Source organism: Accipiter gentilis, chromosome 6, assembly GCF_929443795.1.
Source record: "Accipiter gentilis chromosome 6, bAccGen1.1, whole genome shotgun sequence".
NCBI lineage: Eukaryota > Metazoa > Chordata > Aves > Accipitriformes > Accipitridae > Astur > Astur gentilis.
In genome coordinates this window covers 4,855,668-4,878,927 of record NC_064885.1, presented here as the reverse complement: position 1 = coordinate 4,878,927, position 23,260 = coordinate 4,855,668, and the positions used below count along the sequence as shown (strand labels likewise).

General features: G+C 43.3%; 3 protein-coding genes across 5 annotated transcripts; 2 read left to right on the top strand and 1 right to left on the bottom strand.

Moving 5' to 3' along the window:
* The first annotated feature begins 7 nt into the window (after positions 1-7).
* On the top strand, positions 8-3,812 carry TAX1BP3 (Tax1 binding protein 3). The gene is made up of 4 exons (XM_049803054.1): positions 8-117; positions 1,461-1,580; positions 1,908-1,985; positions 2,201-3,812. Exons 1-4 carry the CDS (start codon positions 79-81, stop codon positions 2,336-2,338), a joined length of 375 nt encoding a protein of 124 aa, XP_049659011.1. The 5' UTR covers positions 8-78; the 3' UTR covers positions 2,339-3,812.
* A 108-nt stretch (positions 3,813-3,920) lies between these two features.
* CTNS (cystinosin, lysosomal cystine transporter) lies at positions 3,921-12,756 on the bottom strand. Of its 2 annotated transcripts, none has more exons than XM_049803045.1 (11): positions 12,597-12,756; positions 12,055-12,128; positions 10,860-10,938; positions 9,519-9,603; positions 9,323-9,426; positions 8,190-8,321; positions 7,309-7,408; positions 7,095-7,214; positions 5,808-5,978; positions 5,480-5,597; positions 3,921-5,101 (listed from the first exon to the last, which is right to left on the bottom strand). In XM_049803045.1, exons 2-11 carry the CDS (start codon positions 12,116-12,118, stop codon positions 4,971-4,973), a joined length of 1,104 nt encoding a protein of 367 aa, XP_049659002.1. In that variant the 5' UTR covers positions 12,119-12,128; positions 12,597-12,756; the 3' UTR covers positions 3,921-4,970. The 2 variants fall into 2 exon arrangements, with proteins under 2 accessions (XP_049659002.1, XP_049659003.1); XM_049803046.1 differs by lacking the exon at positions 12,597-12,756 and adding an exon at positions 12,336-12,392.
* Positions 12,757-12,926: 170 nt separating this feature from the next.
* SHPK (sedoheptulokinase) lies at positions 12,927-21,983 on the top strand. 2 transcript variants are annotated; one of them, XM_049803040.1, is made up of 7 exons: positions 12,927-13,367; positions 14,637-14,778; positions 17,568-17,751; positions 18,949-19,101; positions 20,218-20,393; positions 20,516-20,716; positions 21,574-21,983. In XM_049803040.1, the coding sequence occupies exons 1-7, from the start codon at positions 13,191-13,193 to the stop codon at positions 21,966-21,968; spliced, it is 1,428 nt and encodes a 475-aa protein (XP_049658997.1). In that variant the 5' UTR covers positions 12,927-13,190; the 3' UTR covers positions 21,969-21,983. The 2 variants fall into 2 exon arrangements, with proteins under 2 accessions (XP_049658997.1, XP_049658996.1); XM_049803039.1 differs by lacking the exon at positions 18,949-19,101 and having other exon boundaries at positions 13,081-13,367.
* Positions 21,984-23,260: the final 1,277 nt, after the last annotated feature.

The window sequence follows — 23,260 nt, the reverse complement described above, 5'->3', positions numbered from 1 at the left end:
TCCGATTGGTTGGCGGCGGCGAAGGGGCGGAACCGGGCGAGGCGCTTTTGTTCGGGCGGCGGCAGCGGCGGCGGGGCCATGTCGTACGTACCGGGACAGCCGGTCACCGCCGTGGTGGTGAGACGGGGACGGGACGGGAACGGGGACAGGGACAGGGACACCGCGCCGGGGGCTGCTAAGCGGGACGGGGACGGTGGCGGCGGTGGTACCGGTGCCGCCCGGCAGCGCCCTGCGGGCTGTCACCGGGAGGAGGGGGTTCGGTGGGGGCGGAGGTGCCGCCGGAGCGACCCGGGGCAACGTCCCGGAGGAGCCCCGGCCCGTGGGTGCGTGGGAGGAGTGGGTTAAGGGTGTTGCAGAGCTGCCGGCCCCGGTTGCCGCCCGCCGCCGCTCCTCACCCCCGCGCAGGCGGCGGCTCTCTCGGTCGCTGCCGAGCCCGGCCGGAGTAACGGAGGGGGGGGGGGGGAGGAGGCGCTGGAGCCACGCACGAAGTTTTCTCCGCTCCCGGGTGGAACGCAGCCGGCGAGCTCGACTCGGTTGTGTCTGTGGAAGGTGTGCTGGGGTGAGCGGGCGGTCTGTGACCCAGCGCCCTTTGGGAAGGCCGGCGGTGTCCGAGTGGGCCCGTGGGGGAGAGTCGGAGAAGGGTTTGGGGTGGAAGGGACCCTCGTGGGTCACGCAGCGCGACCCCCCTGCAGCCAGCAGGGACACCTTTCCCTCGGTCAGGGCGAAGAAGCTGAGTTGGGCGGTTACTGTTGCGGTTAAACCTGTGGCTTTTTATCTGGGCTCAAGAATCGCGCTAGGCTGGTGTTTATATCGCGCTTGGGGAATGCGTGAAGTTTGTCAGATGCCCGTGTTCGTCAGACAGCAAGGAACCTGCCTCGGGATTACAAGAGCGTGTTGATAAGTTATCTTGAAAAAGAACCATCCTAATAATAGGTTGTTATTCCCACTGATAGGGCTAGGCAGGATCACGAGGCGTGTGGATAAAGAGCAAGATGAGTCTAGCTGTGAGTGACTGCCAGTTATTGGGATGTGACTCATGTTTAAAGAGACCTGCTCTGGTTTTAGTGTTTTCCCCTTGTATCTCCGGGCAAGCGGTAAAGCAGCGAGTAGTTAAGGAGCTTGGCTGTATCACGGCATCGGCTTGCAGATGGTTTCCTGTGCTGCTGGGAGGGCCCGAGAACAGTTCGGAGCCAACTGTTGTCACCACCAAGGCTGCGTGTGACTGACGGACAGACAGACGCTAAGCGCCACGTGATAGTTCTGTGCAGCCAAGGGGTTTTAGAGCTGTCTGCCTACAACATGTAAGCTCACCCAGCTGTGACGCAGCCCGCTCCAGGAGGTTCAGGGTATCCCTGTGAAAGACGATCTGACGGGGTCTGAAGTATCTGTGTCTTGAGACACACCTGAGATTTCTTCCAGTGATCGCAATACTCAGCTAGTTTATCCTTTTCTCTTTTCAGCAAAGAATTGAAATACATAAGCTTCGTCAAGGTGACAATTTGATTCTGGGCTTCAGCATTGGAGGTGGCATTGATCAGGATCCTACTCAGAATCCATTCTCCGAAGACAAGACCGACAAGGTCAGATGCTCTTTGTTTTCTCTAGCAGCCCTCTCTGCAAAAGGCTGAGCGTATCCAACTCGCCCAGCAAGCTCGACGCACTCGCATCTGTATTTCGTCCTCTCACACAGTTGACTACAAAAGTTACTCTTGTTGCCACATTATCATTTGCAGACTAAGTTTAAGTTCACTCTCCACCTTTTCTATTTTCCAACAAAACCCCTGGTTTTAACTAGAATCCCGTAATATATCTACTATGAAGTGTTTTTGCACTGTCAGTAGAATGGCCTTGGGTATTTAATGCTCCCATATTTAGTAAATGAACACAATTTTTTTTTTTTCCCCCAGGGTATCTATGTAACAAGGGTGACGGAAGGAGGCCCAGCAGAAGTTGCAGGACTTCAGATTGGAGATAAGATCATGCAGGTAAACACCAAGATTAAAGACAAATAATGATGTAGTACTAGGTGCACGCTACAGAGCAGTTTCTGCTGGGGGAAATACTGTCTTCTGGGCGCTTCCCAGGACAGTTTGTGGGGCTTATAAACAAACTGAGCTGTGGCATAAGCATATCTACTACATAGTGCTGATAGAACACCCGTGAGTCCATGCACCTGCCTCATTTTATGTCTTCTCCGTAGGTGAATGGCTGGGATATGACAATGGTGACCCATGACCAAGCTAGGAAGAGACTGACAAAAAGGAACGAAGAAGTGGTACGGCTGCTGGTGACCAGACAATCTCTCCAGAAGGCTGTGCAACAATCCATGATGTCCTAATCAATCATCAAGTTGGGGTGGGGAAGGGTTGGGGAGGGAGATACATAGACTGATATCAAGCAAGGAAGCAAATACTAGACCTGAACAGGTTGTCTGGAAGGAGTGCATGTTCCTAACTGTGGTAAACACTATTTTTGGGTTGTGGGTTTTTTGGGGTTTTTTTTCCTCTGGTGTAACTGGCAGTAGTAAAACTCTAGTCCCCTCGGCAGAGTGCTTCTCTAAAGTCTTCCCTGCAGGTACATGGTAAGACTTTATTGTAGTCATGGCTTTCAGGAGGACAAGGCAAACCCTAGTTATCTAAGGAAGCAACTGGAAAAGCCTTAACTTTGTCAGGATTCTTTTATAGCACAAAAGCTTCCTATTTTAAGAGGAAATGTGGTTTCTGCTATGGAAGATAAGAAGATTTGCTTTTAGAAGCGAGCTGTCCTTTCCCCCCTATGCTATCACATTAAAATGCCAGAATTAAGAGTTGCCTGCTGCTGTGGGGAGGAGCACTGTACTAATCCCACATTGTGTGCTAGCTAGACAGAGTATGCTGAAGGGTTTGGGGCATTATGGTTTACTGCAAAGACTCTCTGTACAAAGCAGCCTCTGCAGATAAGGAACAACTAAGTAACACATAAGTGTTAGACTAATGCTTGTGAAGTACACTAAAAGTTCATAGACACTAGAGTTCAGCTTCACTGGCAGAGTAAAACCTGAATTCTCCTTGTTCCCAAGTAATTTGTAGTATCAAATGAATCAAGTTTAAATGAAAGGACTATGGAGCAGGAAAGAAAACACTGTTGCTGAACTTATCAAAAGAGCTGTTTGTAGCTGTAGAGTCTGCGGTTCTTCATTCCACTTTGAGCTGACTTGAAATGGGAAGGGAGATTTGTGGTCTGTTTTCTAGAAGACTTTGCTCAAATCACTGATTTATTGAGATGAATATGCCAGTAATTTGCAAAAGTGCCTCTTGACCAAATTTAAACTTCTGGTAAGATACTAAGTTGTTTAAATCAACATGCCACAGGATTTAAGATTCTTGCTGCAACACTAAGTTAAATTATCTAGCATCCCAGTGGTTTGTTCACCAGCTAGCTTTACAGTTATCCAAAAACTGGAGTTCTTAATCCCCTTCAGTTGATTTATACATATCTATACTTTCCTTAAGCAGTCTTCAGGTAAGCTGTTGTAAATAGAACATGAGGAGGTGGCAGACTAACTTATTCAGTACATTACTGCTGTGCCATGTACGTATGTTGTGATTAATGCATCTCAGACTGTTCTGTACACACCAGCAGATGCCTATTTACTGTTTTTATATCTATGGAATTACTACAATACTGCTTTTGAATTTTGTAACTTAAGAATTCAGTGGTAAATTTTAAGGCTTTCAAGTTGAAGTTATTTTTGTTACTATAAAGATACACTGCTATTTGTACTGCTATTTCACTTGACTTTACACACAATAAAACAAAGCTGGATTTCCTGAGCTGTTTCTCCTTACACTTAAGAATGCCACATCACTTGACTGCCTCTGGCTGAGGTGTTTTTTCTGACTTGAAGTGGATTGTGGACGACATCAGCACAATGCAGTCTGAGGTTAGTACAGTCTGATTTCCCTGGTGGGTAGTTGTAGTGTTAGTGAGCTGTCAAACCTCACCTGGGCTCCAGTGGGGGGAGAAAGGGTTCTACTTTTCCTTAGGTGGACACCTAATAAGACAAGTACGAATGCAGAGAGTGTAGTTCTTGTAGTTCTTTTAAAGGGTATAATCCTTACCTTCAAGTAACTCAAGACCTCGATCTCTACCTAGAACATACCACATGTAGTTAGAAAGTTGCCCAGGAACAAAACCACGTGTTTAAACTTTAATCACAAGGCTGTTAACATGATCTACTTAGAAATTATCTCTTTGATAAATCTTTAATCTTTGCCATCCCCTGTTTAGGATTCAAGGTATGCCAGTAGAACTGAGCAAAATGAAGTTAGTGCATGAGAAGTATTCAGATAAATCTGAGCACTTGTCTTGACACCTTTGAAAAAGCATTCAGTGAAATAAAAATAGTTTCTGCCACTTCTCAGTATTTTTATAGAGCTCAGGTTCTAGTATTTGTGTATTAGCTACCAACCTCATTCTTTTGTGTGCCACTACAGCTGTTGCAGTCAATTTGAGTGGTGTTCTACTGTGATCTGTCTGTGAGGAGTCAGCAGCAGTGCTTAAATCCACAGTCTTCAGTCATTACATTAAGATATTAAGGGGTTGCTTAAACATGACCTCAGACTTTTGGAAGCCTGAACTCTGCTCTTTGTGCTTCACTTCCACTCAGAAGGACATCACTCTGGTCTTTCTCTTTCCTGTTGTTAATGGGAAAAAAGCCGCGTGGTGCTTGGACAGCTCACATTAAGCTGCCTTTACAGCTTCAACAAGCACGAGTCCTCCATTTGCAAGTGGTGGCTAGATAGCTTGCTGTCCTTTAAGGCATCTGGCAATCAGTATTTGGTGAGGCAACAGCTTGTATTCCACACCAGAGAGGATCAAAGTACAGAGATCAGAATCAGTATTTCTGGTAACTGGCAGCAGGCATCTTGAAAGCCCTCAGCCAGGACAGGGGCAAGTTCCATTTAAAGTTTTTGTCTTCACAAGTGATGTTATTCACAAGGTTCGTACCCTCGTCTCTTATATAGGCAGTAGTGCTGGACCATAAAAACAATATCAAAGATGATGGAGAAGACACCCAGGCCAAACTTGGTTGGGTCTCCAAAGATTAACTTCCACTGATCTGTCAAACACAAAATTAGAGAGTTAAGACTAACTCCTCAAGTGTAGTATTGTCTCAAGACTGCAAGGTCATGCCATACATATTAGAGAAGTTCATGTTTATTACATGAACTGCTTAGACACACCTTAAGACTGACTGTGGTGTACATCTTATGCAAAGCTAATTAATAACTGTTCCTGTGGTTTCTTCAGAATAGCTATTTCATTTTCTATCTTGAAGGAATACAAACAGATTCTTCGTTCTTAGTATAAAAACAGCTACCCGCACTATAGCACAAACATCATTCTCCCAAGATAACCTACCAGTTTGTATCTGGTTTGTAGCAGGATTTTCCCACCCCATTAAAAAAAGGCCCTACCACCTCAGTTCCAGCCTTACCGTTGTTGTAGGACTGCAAAAACATCTGGAGAAGGCTGAAGCTTCCACCAGTGAAGTCTAGTAATACATTTCCAATACTCCATCCCTCAGTACTCTTCCGACGGAAATTCATGTATGCCTGACAGTGTACAAGAAGTTGGTCAGCATGTCACATACAAGCATTCTCAAGATTAACATTTAAAAAGCCTTCTGTATAACTATACTGTTTTTGTCACTAAAAGACTTAGTAAATAATCACTGCTGGTTTAGTCTAGTCAGACTTTCGAGAGCATACACTACAAGCTTAGGGTGACAGGAGTATAGTATAAAAGCAGAAAAGTTGATTTACCTGTGGAAAATATTTTATCAGTGTGACTGCTAACTTAATGTAAGAGAAACAGAATAAGAACTGTAGCCACGTCATTTCCTCAGCTGCAGCAAGAAACAGTGTTGTAAATGTGAAGATCCATGCAAGTGCCAGTAGTCCAACAACAACTTTGGATACTTTCTGACCTGCTCTCTGAAAGAGAAATGCAGATACACTTAGACTGACCTAGGTCATACATCCCCAGGCACGCTGTAAGATAGAGAATATGCTCAGGACTACGCAAGGTTACAGTCCAAACCTGTTGTTGTACCAGTTAGGCTCATACCTCAAGGGAATTCTAAAATTAAATGAGTGCTACAGCAACCAGCTGTAGGTTTGCAAGAGCTGATGAGCAATACTCAACATCAATCATATGGAACACCATTGTTCATGAGCAAGTGGGAAACAATACTGAGGCAGTATTCTTGAGTATTTATGATGCCTATTATCAGTGCCACATCTGTAACAATCTCCTGAGTTCAGTCTGATGATATCAAGAGTTCCTATATACGCAAAAGGCTGCTAATGCCATTATGGTAAAAGATCCATGGTTTTCTCCACGAGAAAAGATTCTTGTACCTAGCAGTGCTGACAAATGGGCTGTTACAGTTTTAGATTTACCATCACCAAAGGAAGCACCCTAAGAGAGACACAGTTACCACCTAGAGAAAATTGGCTGTTCAAATCAGAGGCTTTTACAATGGGAATTAAATAAAGAACAACCTATAACAATCAACAGGAATTAAAGAACCACCTGACTATAACAATCAGTCTCACCTGCAAAGGGTGAGAATTATAAAAGGGCCTTTGCAGCTGTTTTAGGAGAAAAGAAATTGAAAAAAGCTGAAAGTTCTAATTGCAGGGAATCCCTAAAGACCTCTCCTAGCTTGAAGAATGCTCCAAGTAGTGAGAAAACAGCAAAGCACATACCAGCATTTGTACTGTGTAGAGTTCGATGTATGTGCTGGCTAGAGATCTGTTTGGGAACTTTATGAACTTGGCTGTTTGCCTTAGTTATTTTCAGTCCCTAAGGAGTTTACTTATAAGCCCAGAACATCCATGAGGCTGAAGTAGCTAAGCTTACTGGAGTTGCTACTAGCTCAGGAAAGACTAAAGGCAGCTGGATTGTGAAGCCTGACTTCTTGAAAGACCAATGAAAGTGCAATGAAGAGGACTTTGAAGCCCAAGAGGAGTGGACGGTGAGTGGTGAGGTGCCCGGCAGAGGGAGCTCTGCCAGAGCTGACAGGTCAGACCAGCATTGAGACTTACCTCGTAGATGCAGCACTGAATTACAACGAGGAGGGTTAGAGCTACTGCATGGAGACTGAAGAAAACATCGTTGATAGCCACAGGGTTCACCCCACTGGGATAACTGACTAAGAATTCCTCCTAAATGTAAGAGAAATCAAAACTAGCCAAATGCCTTAACTGCCTTCTGTAGATACCCACCCCCCAGCAAGTATTAAGAGATAATTATGCTTACCTTAATAAAGGGAATCCAGAAGAGTCCAACATTAAATACACTGTATGCTATAAAGCCCGTAAGGTTTAATGCTATAAAGTCAAAGCTTAGTCCAACAACACTAGAGAAGTGGGGAGGGGAAAAAAAAAAAAATGTATGAGAAATATGCATCAGAGCATTACAGGCAGTTCAAGGGACAACTTGACCCTAGAATGTACTGATTTATAGGCAATTTTTGATGTAAGCGAAAGCTGCAGGCATTGTGACAATATGAGGTTGTGAGTTCATCAGGAAGCAAGGTGAAATATCCCTCATATGCCATGCACTGGTACTCAAACCAGCTCTCACTGACAAGGTTGTGTCCCTGCTGTTTAACTTCACCCCTCCATGAGCTCAGCTAGTCTGATAAAACTATTCCAGCCTGAATCCATAGAAGCAGTAGTGCATCTTTGCTTAAAAGAAATGCTGTAGTTCTCATATATAATAATGTTTCTACTTACAGTCCCTTAGTTTAAAGGGAGCTGGCTTAATCACAACACTAAAGAGCTGTCTGATAAGCAGCTTACAAGGTAAGTAATCTTTGAAGGTGGTCATCACAATTGGCTCAGCCAGGTGATTTACAACATGACACCAAAGGGAATGGAGAAGTCTCCTCTATCACAAATTAGTATTGTATGCCAAAGTATGGGATTAGGTGTCTGTAAGATACACTTAGTTTCCTATGACCTTCGTGCATAAAAGCTCACTGGGGCTGCATTCATTCAGGCCCTGTCTTTGCCTTGCTTTTTTCCCTAGTCTTTCCATGCATAATTCACAATAAGCAGGATGGATGTAACTGAAGCTAGGAACACGATTTGCAGAAGTGCTTAAGTGACTTGCAAACACACCTTAAGTCTCTTTACCTTTTTCGTCGCCAGTTCTCAAAGAGTTGAGGATAAAAGGAGATAGACCAGGCGAGGAAATAGATCCAGCCAATCACCTCATCAGCATATCTCACCACAATGCTATGAATCACTTGAAATTGAATCCTAGGTCTGATGGTTAATGCAAACAGAATTAGTTAATTGGTCTGTTCACATTTTTTCCAGCAGATTTTGCTTTGTTCTGCTTTGAGAGAGAAAACAGAATCCAGGTGTTGAGACAAGACAATAAAGACTCAGAGTTGGTTTCAGTAGAGTTGCTCCCCCTTTCTTTTAGTGTCCTTGTTATGTTTAGGGCATCTCCGACTCCTATCTTCAACCTACCCTTTCCTTCTTGTCTCACTCTTTCCTTTCCATTCTTTTAGAACAGAAATCTTCAAAAAGGTCATCTTGTGCCTATGGCTTCCACTCTCTTAGCATGAGATCTGTTATGCAAGAGCAGAGTTTCACTTTTCACGCTCTGCCAGCAAAGCCTCATGATTGCGCCTGCCCTGTTGAGCATTTCATGTGCTTACCTCTGCATTTGCTTTGAGTCTTAAAAGCGGAAGCAAAATGAGGAAGTAAAACAGGAGCACCCTGTTGCTCAGTAGCATCTGGGCAACAAGCACATACAATCCACCTCTCTCCATCTTGCTAGACTGTTTTCATACTAGGGAGGACTGGCATCTGTGAAAAGAGGGCTCCCCTAACTAGAAAGTAAAACACCCATAACTCATGGTAGTTATGTGGCCACACAGCTGCATCAGGCTATTAGCCCTCCAGAACAAGTTCTGCACAGTAAGAATAGTATCCCACTGGACATTCACAACCAAATGCTTCCTGGATCAGAAAAGCCAACATGTAGTTTTGATACTTTTGGGAGGGATTATTAAAACCAGACTAAGGAGCCATGAGAACTCACAGTCTAGTAATGAAATCTAACATACCAAGACTATCACTCTGCTTCCATACCCTGTATTTAACTGAATACCTTGAGGATTGCTAGAGGGTCACCACATCTTCTCAACCACATACCACCCCATGTCCCATTAACTATTTAACTATACGGAGGGAATAGTTACCCAAAGTTTAGGAAGCTGTAGGATAGTAAATGGAACTAAAAACCAGTTTCTCACCCAGTTAAGTTGGAATTAATGGTATAAAGATAAACTGTTACTTGTCCAACAGCATCTGCTTTCACTTGGAAGTCTGCTTTAGTGTGACCTGCAGGCAATTGTACCTGCAAGGCAAAGTGGAGGGAAGAAAGAGGAGAGTTGCACCATACTAGCAGAAGGCTTTTTCATAAGGTCATAAGTCTGTTCTGTCACTTACTTCATCAGGCAGTTCAACAATGGTTCTGTGTTTTGATGAGTGTGTAATATTAAGAGTTATGACCAGGGTCTCATTTAATGGAGCCCTGTGAAAGCAGAAAAAACAAGTTAGACCTGTGCCTGAGTTCACAAAGATTGCTTCAGGGCTGCACAACAGTATTTTCTAAATCCTCACAGCTGTTGCAAGCATAATTAACAGTCCATACACAACAGTACCTACCTAGTACTCAGGAACACCAGCACCAAAGTATGTTAGCACTGTACTATTTCTTTTACCTGAACTAGCGACAGGCACTAGACAGTTATATAGCCATGTTTTACCTCCCTCTTCTCCACATAGGTGGCAGAGCACAGTCATTGCCACCTGAATCCTATCACTGTGCTTGTTAACCCTTTGTTGGTAAAGAGGGGCAGAAATGATGATCGTGTACTTGGGGTGATGAGGGGCAGAAATTATAGCAGTGCAGCAACACAAAACCAAAAACCACTCTCAAATAAAAACCCTCCAAGTGACATAGTCCTGCACAGCTTTCCCAGAGAACTCCACTGAGCATTTGTCCAGGAGGTTTAATTGCACAGCAGCACATAAAATATCATAAGGTTCAAATGCCTTTACTTGTCCATGAAAAAAGTTACAATAACACACTTTGTTTGCAAAAATAAAAGTTCTAGACTGTTGCAGCCATCTTTTGCTATTGTCCTCTTTATCACAATTCTTGGATTTTCATCTGACTGTTCCCTTTACTCAACCTTTGAGATCCCAAAGGGAAGGGGGGGGGGGGGGGGGGGGTGTGTTTAACAATGCTTTCCTAGGAAGAGGCTGACATAGAAAAAACATGGGTAAACAATGCACTGTATTAAACAATGAGACTGAGGTGCATCAGCCTCCACTCTGGAGTAACTGCATTTCTTTGCTAGAAATGGTGAGTTCTGTTCGCTTGGTAAAGTTTTTTTGGTGATCCTTCTAGGAAACACAAGTTTCTCTTAAGCATCAGTTTTAGAAATGGAGGAACTGTAAGTTCATTTATTGAAGACAGTTCAGTAAGCTAATATGGGGCAGACAGTATAAAACACCTTTTCCCACTCAACTTCCTATAGAAATGGCATGGGATATTGTCAAAGGCCAGACATACAAGGCTGTTTGTGAGAATGCTGCACTGTCTTGGCCCACACTGGTACTAGGTGATGTAATTGTCTACAAGTGGCCAGTCACACCAATGACATTCACTCTGTATGAACAACTAACTGAGTCTGCAGGAAAGCCTTAAGTATATAGCCAAGTCCTACCTGCTTGCTTGGCCCCCATTCCAAAGAGAAAGTAAAGATGCAATCATGATTTTACCTCAGAGATATAGTGACATTTGTTGAACTTCCACTTTCTAACGAAACCACTTCAGGGACAGACAATACAATGACTCCATCTGGGGGGGGAAAAAAACCCAAACAGACAACCAAAAAATCCACACAAATCTCAATTACTATGAAAGATGACTAGCTCCTTTAGAAGAACTACCTACTTTCTTTTGTGATATAAACATTTTGTCCATTGGTACCTCCAGTGTCAGTTTAATAAAATTAGTATACATGATAAACAGCAAGAAGAGTACAGCTTATCTCAAGGCGACTAAACAACTTAAAAGGAGAAGTAAATAACTATCACTTGAACATGTTACAAGGAAGCAATTTACATATTTGAAGTGCAACAAAAGCTCATGCTAAGAGAAGGCTGTAGGGACTTCAAACCCAAACGAATTGTTTCTTGATGTGATCCTAGTAACTTAGGAGTCGTAAATGCCCAAAATTTAGTTGAAAATCGTTTCTTAGGTCACAAGTTCAAACCAGGTACCCAGACGTTCAAGAGAATGTACATTTACTACCTTAATACTTCAGGAATCACAATCACCTTACTATAGTGCTCTGAAATATTGCTATTAAAGGGTACACTTTACAACAATCCAGCTATGTTGTACCACATCATGCTTTAAGAGAGGTCGAGATTCCAAATGCCAATACAACTGATATCAAAGCCATAAACTGGTCATGTCTCAACAGTTTTGACAACTGGAATCCAAGTCTATTTTATTCACTCTATGTTTAAAGGACACAAGAGACAAGAGGAAGAAGAAAGAGCTATATAAAAATAAGACCAAAAATGGAGAGAGAAACAGGTTGCCAAGGACACTTTTTTTTTCTTGTTGTCATATATTACACAGCGTTCTTAAGAAGTTATTTAAGTGCAAGAGAGCTCTCCAGTTCACTACTGATTGCACCACAGACAGTATTTAATCTGCTTCTGCAGAGGTGAGTTCGGAGCACGAGGCGAGTGCTCCATCACAACAGTACCTCAGTATAGTGCTCTCTGTGTACGAGCACACCAAGCCAAAGGTAACGTGTGAAAGAAGACACAGGCACAGGTCTCCCCAGAGAGGCTTGATGGAGATGCTACAGAGCAGCCCTCTTCCACCTCTTACTGGTCTGGAGCTGGCCCCTGCCTAGGGGAGCCCTGTGGGCCCAAGCTGGGGTGACCAAACACTCACCGCCATGCCCCAGCAGCACAAGCGAGAGGTACAGCAGAGTAGGGAGCAGGTATTGCATCCTCATGGTGGACAAGCTGCAGAAAAAGCGAGGAGGAGGCTTTGCTCAGGACGCACACGTTTTGAGAAGGCATCAGCCCATCCCCTCCGCTGGCAGCTCCCTGCAATAGTTCCCTCCCCAGCACCACGGCCCCCAGCCCGGCTGAGGGACCCTCAGCACCTCCGAGAGAGCACCAGTCTTTCAGTCCCTCTCTCTGCCCAGACTCCCCCGGGGACATCTTTACCTCACAGCTTATGCCGCTCCCGCCACACAGAGCTACCGCTCCCTGAGGGATTTCCCCCCCCCCCCCCCCAGCGCGGACTACAACTCTCAGCAGCCACCGCGTCTCCACCAGCGCCCCCACCCCCATGCCAGCAGCGCGGTGCACGCTGGGACTTGTAGTCCCCGCCGTCCTTCCCTCAGGAAGCACGGTGAAGCGCGGCCACCCCGCGCTTTATAGGATGTGCTAATACCGAGGCAGCAGCACTGAGGAGAGAAAGCCTACCTCCTTCCCGCACCACAGCTCCGTCCGACATAACCCCGGCTCTTCCCTTTATCAGCTTCTCACGTGAGGCAGCCGCCTATTAACTTCCCGCCCAGCGCATATCGCGCCGGTGCGGCCGCCCTCGGGTGCCATCTTGGGTGTGGCAAGGCGGGTTGGGCGCTGGGCCGGTGCCGGCGAGTCTGTGAGGAGGGAGAGCTGGGAGCAGAGGGAGGGCTTGTCGCTTTGGTTGGTTTTTGGGTTTTTTTTAAGTCTCTTGTGAAGCTGCGCAGGTTACCGAGGAGGGCTGGGGAAGGGATAGTTTGTCACGCTCAAGATGGAGGAATAGTGCTCAGGTGCTGCTGAGGGGAGACATCTTCAGCCAGAGGGCAAAGTCCAGGCCGCTCTGCCAGCCCAGTTTGCCCTGTCTCTGCGCGCTACTGGGATCGGAGCCCGCACTGCTTGTGTCCTCGGTGCCCTTGGCTTTTGGGGCAGGTGCCGCCTCAGGGACAGCAAGGAGCAGTGTGGGGCTCAGCATGGTGGGTGTCGGTCTGGCCCCCATGTAGAGAGACCCGTGTGTGGTGGGGAAGGTGAAAGCAATCCCCTCTACCCGTGGCCATGGCAGGCAGCAAGGCAGCAGGCAGGCCTGCTCCTGCCTGTGTCCTGGGCATAGACCTGGGCACGACGTCGGTTAAGGCAGCCCTGTTGATGGGGGCAGAGCAAGGGCAGGTGGTGGCAGAGAGCTGCTCCAGGGAGACGCAGGCGTACACCAGTAGCCTGGAAGCTGGACCACAGGTAAGGGGTGGCAGATAGCGCTGCTGGCAATTTCAGGATACTGGCCTTGCTTTGTCGTGGCCAGGTTGTGTTGCTTTGTTATGCAGACCTCAGTGGCTTTCCTGGCCTAGAATGGTGGAGATGGTTGTTGCATGCGCCTGGAGGTCTGAAAGTAGAATTAAAGTGCTCTCTGCTTACTGTTCAAGAAAGTCAAGTAAAGCTGCTTGTTTTAAGAAAGACCCAGGTTTTGAAAAGTTGCATAAGACAATCTAAAACTGTTCTCCCATGAACCAATACCTTGTCTTTGATGTTTCCAGTCAGGAAACAGCAGCCACTTGCCAACTGGAAGAGTATTTTGTACTTTAATGTGAGGTGGAATCGTAACTGGAAGTTCCCCATGGAAATAACCAGGAGGATGTAGTCCTGTTAAAGATCTTTACATTCATTGTGTTGGTCAGTCTAAGAAAGGATGAATCGGAATCATAAAAAATACGTATCAACGTTCCTCTGGCTGTGTATTGTAATGAGTCCAGGGGCTAATTTCTGAGCAAAGATACCAAACAGGCTGGCCCTCCTCCCTACAGTCATGTTTATGCAGCCAGAAGTATGTATGCACAGATTAGTTCATATCTAAATGTAGACTGTATTTGAATACCTTTGCTTATAATCTTCATGCTGGTCTGTCACAAAGTAATCTGAATCTTTGAAGGTACGAAAGCTGGAATACAGCTTCTCTTGTGGTATGGTTTGGTCAGTTTGCAGAGTAGATCAGTTTGCTGGGCAGTTCTAGGAATAGAGTATCCAGAATTGAAGTATCAGCATCAAAATCACCAGTGAGTAGATAGGGAGGAGCTTTAGGAAGATGTAAGGGAGACTGCATGCCAGTCAGAACACAGAGAGAATCCTCTTTGTGAGGAAAAAGATGACTAATATATGAGGTGAACCAATGAAAGCATGTAGTGAGTGTTAATGGATTTTAAAAGATCTAGTTGAGTATGGTAACTTAGGAAATTAAGAATTATTTGGCCTTCAGTTTAAGAGGCTGTTATCTAATTCTCAACTTGATAGTATTGGTTTTTAGTTTTTGTGGTTTTGTGGTTTTTTTTCTTTTTTTTGCTTTTTCTTTTTTCTTTTTTTTTTTTTTCAGTTTAGTAGTGAATGTTATTCTAATACATGCTAATAAGCTAAATGAATTCTGTTCTTCTCTTCTGACTAGAGTAGCCTTGTTTAATAAATACACTGAGTGAATCCTAATGGTTTCATGCTCAGAATAATGCTTTATGATTGCAGGGAATGGAGCAGAACGTCCGGAGAATAGTAAGAGCATTGAATGAATGCCTTGCTGCTCTACCTCAGCAGCAGCTTCAAAGAGTCAGTCATATTGGCATTTCAGGACAAATGCATGGAATTGTGTTTTGGAAAAGAGATAAAGGTAACATTAATTCTTTGACATCCCTGTTCAGAGTATTACGATGCAGAAAATGAAATTTTAACACTGAGATGGTTTGTAGGAAACTGCTGCATGTTCGCTTTGGTCTTCCATAAAACAGAATTAACAGAAGATATTCTGTTGAATTTTGCTTTAATTACTGGAATTTCAGCTACTGACTATAGTTAACGATGTTGTTTACACAGATTAGTTAAAGGATTTAGTGTTATGAGATCCCTGCAGAGTCAGCACATTTATTAATACAAAGGAGGAATAACATCTCTGTGGCTTGTTTTTTGTTTGTCCATCATACGCTATCTGCTGCCAGTTGAAACAAGTTCTGCATCATGTGAATGACTTGGGGGCAGCGGGAATGTTGTTCACCTCATAAAACACTTAACTAGCTGTTGCCCAGTATCTCAATACCTTCTAGTGATTCTGCAGTAGCAGTATTAGCAGTTCTGTGTATGCCTTGAAAAATAAGCTATGCTTGATCTTTATGTTAGAATGTGCATAGCAGTAGCTATCCGTCAGTGAATATCCCTATGCTATTTTGAAGTGCTGTTTGAAAGTACAGGAGAAAAATTAAAGTTCAGTAAACAATGTTTTCAGTCCTCCCCCCTCCCCTCCAAAAAAAAGTAATAATCTCAAGGCATTTTTTTCCTAGCAAGTCATAGACTGTCATGTTGCAATCATCTTGCTTCTTATGCTTCTGTTAGTAGGAGCTGAAAAAGGATTATGGTCATGATTCTGAATACTCAGCTGCTTGTAGAATGAAGGGCCAAGACCTCAGAAACAAAATCAGCCACAGTAAGATAGTCACATGCAGCTTGATTGTGCAAATACTCAGATAATCCTTGTGACAGCAAGGATGTTTGAAAAATTCAGGCCTTGGATTGCCAGCCCTGTGAGGTAGGGATGGATTATCTTCTTGGCTAACATCCTATAAACCTACTGAAGTCTAAGACTTTCAGAATGTGGTTCCGTGTCTTCTTTCTCTTTACCTTATGAAGTGCACATCTGAACAATTATATAAGTCTTATAATAATAGGAGTTACACACATTAGGCAAAGGTTTATTGTAAACCACAGAATAGATTTCCCAAAAGTGCTGGTCACTGCCTGTCAAAAGTTGTCAGGGTATTAATTGCTTTAAGAGACACTATGCCATTCATTGCTGGCTGTAATTTTACATTAAATACAGAAATTATTATAAAGAAAGAAATCCAAAGGCTGATGGACTGAAGGAGCTGTTGCTTGCTTTCCAGCTGTCCCAAGGGCTGCATAACAAAGCTTCCTGGTGTCATGGTAGACATAGATTCTTATGCCATATCGGTTAATATTTTATTTGCTAAAGCCACATGCCACTTTTGTTTCATTTCTATCAAGTGAAAGAGGGTGTTTGCTCTCACTTGTTTTGAGTAGACTAAGTGAATCCATGCCCTTTGGGATACAAATTACATTTTTAATAGCATCCTTTAGGGTTAGATTTATGGTTAATAATATTTCTTAGAATCCATTTAAAACTAGGAAAGCAAACCAATTGGAAATCCAGTTCAAACAGACTGGATAGAACAGGGAATTAAGGGAACCAAGAAAAAGTACATGTTTGCTCTGCATGTTTCACATAGTACTTCCCAGCTTTCATGGCTGCTTTTTACTGTATGAGTGTAACTTCAAATCCCTGTACTCAGCCCAAGACAGACGCTTCTAGCCATATTTGTGCTAGTCAGTTAAGCAGCCAGGTCTCTTTTCTGACCTGTAGGACAAGGGGCACAGCACAGCTTGAAACTCTGCTCCCATCGCCAGCCAAAACCCAAAAGATTGCTTCAGTTCTGGAGCCAGCTGGAGGCACCGTGTATCCCCACGCTGTGGCCAGACATCACCTGGAAGAGCAGTAGTTGTCAGAGGCCAAAGCTGTGCCATGGAGTGTGCTAGCAAACATCACATGACAGTGCTTGAGCTCAGCCTCTGCGCAGTCTGCTGCTCTGCCAGGACCATATACTGCCTTTGCAGGACTGCTTGTGGTGAGCATGTCAGGGCAGGAGGTAGTGCCCTGGACTGAAGCAATAGCAGACATTGCTGAGAAAACTCTGAGAAGTTGCCATAATTTAGCTGAGGCCTTCACATGAAAGAATGTGAAAGTTTCATCAAAGGTGTAGCGTTTTCTGTTCAAGAGGAGCATCCTGGACTGGTAAAACTGAATTAAACCCTATTCTACCTTTGGTGAAGCTTTGTTGCATAGCACAGGGGAGGGATACTCTTTAGTGCTTTGCAGTCTGTTGCTTAATGCATATAGATACAGGTTTTTTGTTGCTTTGGCTCAAAAGGCAATGAAACTATGTGCTATCCATCATTGGCAGTTCATTACTAATACAGCCTCTAGGTCATGACACAGCAGATCCCAGATAAGGTTTATATGTGAGAGCTGTCATATCAGCTCATTACCTCCCATAGTAGAACCATAATTATTTTTTTTTGTGGGTCATCTGTTATTTGAGTTGTATCATTAATATCTCAAGGTGCAAGCTGCTTCTTCCTCTAGACACTAGGAGTGCTTATGGAGAAGGGAAGGCCTTGCATACCATTCTGTTTTAGCAAGGGATGACTGCATTGTGACGTTATCTAGGGCTGAAAACTATGACTAATTAATTTGATTACAGTCACTACTGGCTCTCTTTCTGCTTTTTTCCAATATATTTGACAAATTATCAAGGGTGTCCAGAAATAGAGAATGCCAGGCAGACTACACTGCAGGGAGTCACTGAACTTCTCAGATGCTGTGTGTTTCAGGTTGCAAGTGGACAGAGTGTGGTACAGGCCCTACCTTTGAGCCGGAGGAGGTCAGTCATCTGATTACTTGGCAAGACGGCCGCTGCAGTCCCACCTTCCTCTCTTCTCTTCCTCTGCCACAGTCACATATCAGCTTGGCTACAGGATTTGGGTGTGCCACAGTCTACTGGTATTTAAAGAAGAGGTACATCAAGATGTTTGCAGTTTCTCATCTTGAATTTATGTGACAACTAGTATTCCTGTAGCATGTTAATGCCACTACAGGCTGAGGAGCTGTGTTTCTCTGTAATCATAATATTAAGTAGTCAAAGAATATTTAAAATGTCAGTATTCAATATAAACTATATGCAACTGAGCACACAAGAGTCTATGACCTCATAAAAATAGTACAGATCTCTTTAAGAAAGAGAAAAGCTTTTGGCCATATAGTAACAGAAGCCATAAAGTATCATAGAAAAATTCTAGTCCGTCCTACCGCTCAGAGGAGCTCTGCTAATGCAGTTTGAACACTATAATTTTGCCTTGTGCAGATTGTGAAAAGTACAAACATGCCTAAAACAGTAACAGAGTTGCTTTGTCTGGTTACTGCCAGATGCTAAAACAAACAGTCCCTAAATTAATTTCAGTTCCTTCCTTCCTTAGACACTGAGATCCCTATGAGGTGTTAGGAATGGTCTGCTTTGTTGTGGCATGTTTGCAGAGGATATAATTTTTCACTTAAGGCTTGGCATCAGCAACATTTGCTCTTCAGTTTCATCTGCAGTATGCTATGTTTCTCAAAGAGCCAGTGTCTTTCTCTGCAATGAGTTCGGGTTCAATAAATGGGGAAGAGCTTACTAGATCTTGGTTTCTTCCAGTGTGTGTCCAGAAAATATATGGAGCATGGCATGATCTTGCTTTAGAGCTGTATAAATTAGTCCAGCTGCTTTGTTTTGTTCCTGTTTTGTTTCACCATTTGGTACATTTCTATTCATATCATTTGTGGATCTTAGAGCAACTGCAGGAATTTACCTGTTTTTCTGAAATGCTCCAGGATCAACAAGGTGACATTTTTTTGTGCAAACCATTACTGCCTTCCTGGTAACTTTTGCAATGGCATGCTTTTGAACCTAGACAACTCATTCCTTAAAGCTGCTGTCTCTCCATCTTCAATCAGGAGATAAGTATTGCTGCTGTAGTAACAGCTTGGAAAACAAATTCCATTTTAAAAAAACAAACAAAAACAACAAAATGCAGGTTGATCACTGAAGGTGGCTGTTTCATTTTTAGATAGGACCACACACGTCTGAAGTTCGCTGTAGCAATGGAAGTAATCTTGCTTGCTCCCACTGCCTTAAAGCACCCCTCATTGTTTTTGTTTTTAAAATGTTTTGTTTAAAAGTCCAGATTTTCTGAAGTCTTTTGATGCAGCTGGCACTATCCATGACTATGTGGTTGCCATGCTGTGTGGCCTGAAGAAGCCATTGATGTCCATCCAGAATGCTGCCAGCTGGGGATATTTTAATTCCAGAAGCAAAAGCTGGAATACTGACATGTAAGTGCTAAGGTCATTCAGTGGGTTTTGTGCATTGCTTGTGTCAGGCAATGTGAACACCTCTTTGGGCCCTAAGTATGAATGCGCTACAGATAAAAAGTGATTGAAAGTTACTCCTGATCAATTGTGGTATGGCCTGTACTGAAGAACTATTGAGTGTTTGCTCTGGTTTGTAAGGTATATATTTTTAAATTATATAAAATCTGGCACGGTGTTTTTAGAAATACCTAAGACAGCGGTGCTGAGAGACTCATTATTGAGGCCTTGTAGACCAAACTGTTCTCTCTCTTTCTGTGGTGGTATGGATGGACAAGAGCAGCCTGCAGCCAAGGTGTTAGCTCTGTGATGGTAAAAGTCAGTTATTGCTCCCTAGTTCTTTCAGCTGAGCTCCTTCATAACTACTAAGACTTACTTGTGATAATACCTAAGAGTTGTTAGGCTACAGGAAGTCTTACAGGGAATCAGTTTGGGGCTTTATTTACTTATTTATTTTAATGATTTGCTCTTTCAGGGCCGAGTGCTAAGGCCTTATATATTTCAGGGCTTAGGTTAGGCCAGAACTCCAAGGTGAAAAGATCTGCTCATGAAGGTATGAAAGAGTGACAGAAACTTGCATTTGGCCTACTGAACTTCTACTAATCTGATGATGTTGCTGTAGCAATATAATGTATCTTGCAGCTGATTGTGTAAGGAGTTTGTTGGACTTAACTCTTCGTGATTTGGTTTTGAACCACTAACTGCATGACAGCTTAAAGTTCTTTGACACCTAAAAGTTACTTCTTTTTGCTGGTTTTGTGATTGTTCCTTTACCCTGGAACAGCTTGTCCATATGACATCAGTAGGTTAAACTTGCTGAACATGTACTGCTGAATAATCTCAGGTAATCAGATTGCATATAAAAGAAAGCTATTCATCTAGACTATTCTAGTTTATCCAGCTCATTGAACTGGAATGCTGCCCCTGTCCAAGACAAAGTTTTCTAAATAGGTGAAAGCATCCATAAATCCAGCAGCCACAAATGTATGGCCAGGTTCATCTGTGACTTCAAAGAGGTCTTTGTAGTCATGCCGCACATGCCCATACTGCTTTCCTGCAATAATATTGTTCTGATTGCAGATTGAAAAACTCCGGCTTTCCTGTTCACTTGCTTCCAGAGGTCGGAGACCCTGGCAGTATTGCAGGCAGGACAATCTGTGCATGGCATGGAATACCCAAAGGAGCAAAAGTAGGAATTGCTCTAGGAGATTTCCAGTGCTCTGTTTATTCCTGTCTGACTGAGAGGACTGATGCAGGTATGATAATTTTGGTATCTTACTTGGTTTTCTCATTGTCCTTCAGGGTATCCTAGTAAAACATTGATTTTCTTAAAGTTTTTTTTTAATAATTTTTTTTTCTTTTTTCTTTTGTGTTCTAGTTCTTAATATCAGTACCTCTGCTCAGCTGACTGTCTCAATGCCCTTGGGTTTCCAGCCTCCAGAGACACCAGATCCTTCCTCAGCTGTTACTTATTTTCCCTACTTCAATGATGACTACCTGGCAGTAGCAGCATCACTTAACGGAGGCAATGTGCTAGCAACATTTGTGGACATGGTGGCACGGTGGACAGAAGAGCTAGGTAAGCTATTTCAAGGGTAGTTTAAGCTTAAAATTGAGGTTGAGCAGCAAGGTAAAAGGAAGGTAAGGCAAAGGAACAAGCCTAGAGCTGTTTTGTCATGTCATACAGGGAACAAGGATTTAACTCTTGGGACATGCTTGCTAGATCTCTGGAATTTCCTGCTGAAGCTTATGAACATGCTGGGACAGTCATGCTTGGACTCCACATTAACATTGCCTCTAGGTTTGGGGTTTTCTTTTGTTTCAAGAATGCAAGAGAATTTTTTTTTTGCAATTTTTTCAAAAGCAAAGGTCAGCAGATTTGAGAACAGCCTCTAATTTTGTATGACTGCAGTCTAAAAGAGTCCCTTGATTAGATCAGTTGCTTTTTGTTGCGTGTTTTGCAGCACTCTAATGGATTTTAAGACTCAAACTCGCGTAATATCTTCCAAGTGCTTTAAACATGGTCTTCACAGGTTTTTTCTAATAATCTCTTGGGTTTTGCAATACAGAAATAAGCTCTGAAATTGTTCTTTCAGTGAACACTTGAAGTGAACTTTGTATTCACCTGCAATCCAGCCACTGAAGCTGAAGTCTGCCATTAGTGCCTTTAAAGATGTTATTTCGTGTAAGTTAGCTCAGTGTAGGCAAACAGCTGTATTACCAGGAAAGGCAGTTTCTGTAATGAGAAAAAGATTTCTAGTATCACAGATTCTAGATACAATTGGATGGGAGAACTGTGGTTTATAATCCTGGAAAAACAGTTACCTTTGGGACATGGAGAAAGGTACGCAATACTTTGCTGAACAGGTGGATCAGTGTCCATTTTAAGTCTCTACACGTAAGAGGGATTAGTAACATGATGTTTCCCATCTGCAGGACTTCAGGTTCAGGAGCCTGCCATCTATACAAAGATAATCGAAGCAGCCTTGGCCCAAAATGACAGCAAACTTTCAGTCCACCCAACCATATTTGGAGAGAGACACATTCCTGAGCAGTTGGCATCAGTGACCAATATTGCTGTCTCTGACCTCTCCCTGGGTCATGTAACCAGAGCTCTGTGTCGTGGCATCGTTGAAAACCTCTGTTCCATGTTACCTGTGCAGCACCTGATGGAGATGGGAGTGAGGAGGATTCTGGGGAGTGGGAGTGCCCTTGCCAGGAATGAGGTACTGAGGCAAGAAGTGGAAAGGATTTTTCCATGCCCTGTTGTTTACGGGAAGGATGTCGATGCTGCTGTGGGAGCTGCCATGGTGATGTTCCACAGAAAATAAAGTCATTGTCTGGAATGGCCTGAGATGCAGCTGCTTTCTTTTTTCTTTTTTTTTTCCCCCTGGCTTTACAGTGTTTCCTTTCACTTCCTTCACTTTTTCTGGAGTTGTATTCAACATGCAATCTTACTCATTACAGTGGAAAAACACCAACTTGTGTTTAATGTCCACTTCTGGGTGTTCACATTTCATTGCTTTGTCATTGCCATTTGTGAAATAAGAAGTAATTATCACATTACATTTGACTGAGTGGCTAGGAAAGATCCATTAACTTTGTGCATAAAATGGTATTTTATGCAAGGCTCCTTTTGCTGGTAGGAAATAGGTTTAGAAGGACTAGGAGAGATGAGTAGCTGTCTGTAACTTAGTCTGATGTTTTCATTAGAGACTTCTTGTCCTTAAGCTGTCTCACAATATACATACATATAGGTAGCAGACCAGGATGTCAGCCTTGTTTGGGGAGTTCAGTGGCTCTTGCACAGAGTGAATGCCAGTCTTCACATGTTGCATGTTGTCTCTGTAAAAGACGGAATAAAACCTTGATTTGAACGTCAACAAAACAGTCAAAGCATGGGGGATTATTTCTGTGGCTACCCAGGTCAGGTGCAGTGGACTAAGGTCAAAGGCATGGCTAGGCCAGTACCATGACTGGAGATGCCTGGCATGCAGGGCTTATATCCGAGTGAAAAATACATTTATAGGGTGTGAGGTAACTATTTTCCTTACTTACCATACATAATTATTTTACATTTGGTTTTTTTTGGGTGGTAGAGTGGATCAGGGCCTCTCTGAAATGGTCAGAATTTGTCATAAACTGGAGGACCTGGCAAACTCAAGAGTTGTAAAAGCCCAATTCATGTTACCTAGATACAACTTCATTACTTAGAAGCATCTATTTTGACTGAAATGTGGACGCGTATCCCTATCTTGCACATTAACAGCATCAGGTCTGACTTGTTTTTGTAGTGAGAAAGCTGTTCTGATATCTTAATTACAGACATGGATTAATTTCCATCTCCCTCCACCCTCCCTCCATGCATCTATTCCATGTTGTGTTTAGGGAACTACTGGCATGTATAGGAATTACAGAGAAAGTGTAGACTAGATTAAAGATTTTGTGAAAAGTCTGAATTTATTTTATCTTGTTTTCTCTTTTATGTTGTTTATAAAATATTTTTGTATCAACAGATCTGCTTTCATTTTATTGAATAACTGGAAGGAGCTGATAATAGTATTCCAGCATGCTGTTAACCATGAAATCAAGTGGTATTTGTTGCCAGAAGCTGGTAAAATTG